The sequence below is a fragment of the Geospiza fortis genome, unplaced genomic scaffold (assembly GCF_000277835.1).
Source record: "Geospiza fortis unplaced genomic scaffold, GeoFor_1.0 scaffold26, whole genome shotgun sequence".
Lineage (NCBI taxonomy): Eukaryota > Metazoa > Chordata > Aves > Passeriformes > Thraupidae > Geospiza > Geospiza fortis.
Window position 1 is genome coordinate 57,754 of NW_005054425.1, and position 3,248 is coordinate 61,001.

General features: G+C 61.0%; 1 protein-coding gene across 1 annotated transcript in view; it reads right to left on the reverse strand.

The window, feature by feature from the left end:
- The window catches only part of CELSR2 (cadherin EGF LAG seven-pass G-type receptor 2), a 30,390-nt gene that overhangs the window by 21,016 nt on the left and 6,126 nt on the right, over nt 1-3,248 (reverse strand). The window contains 5 exon segments of the mRNA XM_031061778.1: nt 38-201; nt 646-803; nt 1,375-1,463; nt 1,882-1,997; nt 2,574-3,137. Coding sequence (XP_030917638.1) covers nt 38-201; nt 646-803; nt 1,375-1,463; nt 1,882-1,997; nt 2,574-3,137 — 1,091 coding nt within the window.

Sequence of the window (3,248 nt, forward strand, 5' to 3'; positions counted from 1 at the left end):
CCCAGCCCCTCCCCAGTGTCCCGATCCTGGAGCCCACCGGGCAGGGTGCCGTTGTTAGCAATGAAGGCTGCCATGTCCACGGGGCGCTGGTCAATGTGGAGGTGTCGCATGCACCCCACAAAGTGCCGGCTGCGGATCGGGAAACTCTCGGGCAGTGTTGGGACCCCCCCCAGCAGCAGTGGCCCTGTCAGGTCCAGCGACCTGCAGAACACACCATCACCTCAGGGACTCAAGAAACCCCCGAGGGACCCCACAACCCATGAGGACCCTGATGGAACCTCAAGGGACACCCAGCCACCCCCCATCCCATGGGAGTCACAAGGGGACTCCAAAGAACACTCACTCACCCCAAAACCTATGGAGACCTGAGGGACCACCCAAAGGGTATTCCCCCATGGGGAACTCAACAGACTCCCAAGGGAGTCCCCTCTTCCCCCCAGTGCCATGGGGACCCCAAGAGAACCCCCCAAACCCATGGGGACCTCCAGTGACTCCCCCATCCATAGGGATCTGTGACCCCCCAAGGGACTTTTCACCAGTGAAGACTTCAAAGGTACCACACCCTTAGGTACCGTTCACCTACAAGGGACCCCTCTGTGGGTACCCCAAGGGACCCCACCCATGGGATCCCCAGGCCCCTCTCACTTCTTGCTGCCAGTCTGGGTGCCCTGGGCAGCGCAGGAGTAGTTGCCGAGGCGGGGCCCGAAGCGCAGGGCCATGGCTGTGTCACAGTCGTCCACAGTCACCACAGCCACCTTCTGCTCTGAGGGGCCCTGTGGGACCCCTGAGCGCCCCACAACCGGCTGGGGGGCCCCATATTAGGCAGGGGGGCCCAGGGCCCCCATCCTGCAGCCCCTGTCCTGCTCCTCCTGACCCCCCAACACTCCCCTCCATCCCTTCAGCCCCCCTTAAACCCCTCAATGGTCCCCTTCATCCCCCGCAAGCCTCCATCCCTTTGCCATCCTCTTCCTCCCTCCCCCCATTCCAATTCCTCGGGGGTCCCTACAGGTGAGGAAAGTACATGGGATTCCTCAGGGGACCAATGGGTGAGGAAGTGGGTGAGGGTCCCTTGGGATTCTCATGGATGGGGGCATCTCTTGACAGTCCCTTGGAGTTCCCCAAATTTCCTCTCTATTCTCATCCCTCCAACACCCTCTTGCCCTCCACTCCTTTCTCTTCCTCCATCTCCCATCTCCATCCCTTGGGACCCCCATAGGTGGGCACATCCCTTAGGGGTCCTTTAGGAGCCGCAAATCCCCTACCTGACCCACCCCATCTCTCCATTCCCCCACCCTTCCCCTCCATCTTCCTTTCCTCTGTCTGCCCCAAACACTCCCCCCAACACTGTGCCCCCCATGACCCCCATTCCCCCACCTTGTTGTAGTAGTGCAGCTGTACCCGGTGCCACTGCCCATCGCTGACTCCTCCTGGCACGAAGGGTGACACCGTGGTGGTGGTCTCACCTGTAGGCACAGCATCAGGGTAACACAGCCAGAGGCAAGCAGGGGTGCTGGTGCCAGGAATGGCATGCCCAGGATGCAGTGCCAGGGATGCAGTGTTGGGGACATGATGCAGGGGTGGCAGCTAGCAAGGGAATGTCCAGGATGTAGTGCCAGGGACGCAGTGTCAGGCATGGGATGCTGGGGATGCAGTGTTGGGCAGCACCAAGAATGGCAGGCCAGGGATGCAGTAAGGAATGCAGTGAGGAATGCAGTGAGGAATGCAATGAGAGATGCTGTGCCAGGAATATGATGCCAAGGATGCAGTGCCAAGCAGTGCCAAGATGAAACCTCTGGGATGAAGTGAGGGATGCAGTGAAGGATACAGGGCCCACAAGGGTGTCAGGGTACAGGGCCAGGCTGTGGCAGGGGCAGCACGTACCTGCTGAGAAGGTGAGCTGCAGCTGCCCGTCCACAATCTCCAGTGCCACGAAGTCATGCCGCTCATTGAAGCGCCCATTATACAGCAAGAGCCCATCCTGCTCCTGTGTGGCAAACCTGGGGGACACAAGTGCAGTGCCGGGACACAAGTGCAGTGCCAGGCCCCAATACCCTGCAATCCCACGTGCCTCCCTGGCACTCCCCAACACCCCCTGACCCTGCCATGCCCCAAGGCACACCCCTCATGCCCTACCCCATGACCTTGTATCCACTGTGAGATGCTCATATGCATCAGCCCCTGCCCTAACAAGGTGTCCCCCACCCCACTGCCCTCCATGCCAAGGGGTCACCCACACCCTTTGCTCCTACCCTGTGCCCTCAGGGTGCCCATCACCCCACACACAATCACCCCACAGCCCATTTGATGCACATGGGGTACTGCTCACCACCCATCCCACATGATGCCAATGAGGTATCCCCACCCCATCTGATGCCCTTGTGACACCCACCATCCCACATCCCAAATTATGCCAATGAGGGCACCCATGCAGTGTCCACAAGACACCCATCACCTCACACCCCATCACCTCATCTCATGCCAACAGGACAAACATCACCATCTACCCCACACTCCATGTGACACCCATAGGGGCACACATCACCCCCCACCTCCCCAGATTCCCCCAGGCTCACGTGAGGCCCAGGGTGAAGTGGAAACGCTGGCGGAGGCCACGAAAGGTGAGGAAGGAGTGCGGGGGGAAGCTGCGGGTGCTCATGGTGCAGAAGGGCTTCTCATAGTGCCCGGGGGGGCACTGACACCGGAATCCCCCCACCAGCAGGTTCAGGCAGGTGCCCCCATTCCGGCAGACCCCTGGGGTGCAGCGGCCCCCTCGGGCACTCAGCTCACAGTGCTCCCCTGTGCGACATCCAGAACCTCAGAACTGGGGTAAGGAGTCCCATCTTCCCTCCACACCTCCCTATTAAACCCAGAGTGGCCCCCCTCAGGTGCTCAGCTTGCAGGGCTCCCCTGTGTGATACCCCAATGGCACCAGCATCCCAAAAATGGGGAGTGGGGGTCCTGTCTCCTCCCCATCTCCCAGTAACCCCTGAGTTCTCCCCCCCTGGCACTCACAGGGCTCCCCAATGTGACACCAAGCACCCTAAGTGGGAGGGTGGAGATCCCCTCTCCCTCCCTGCCCCCCAGTATCTTTATCCGCAGCTCTATTACCATGGCAATCACCTCCCATTACCATGGAAACTCAAAGACAGCCCCTCCTTTCACATGCCCTCCCCCACCCTGGCTGGCACCCCCCACCAGGGGTCCCGTGGGGGCTGGAGTCCCAGGGTGGGCGCAGGGGGTATGGCCCC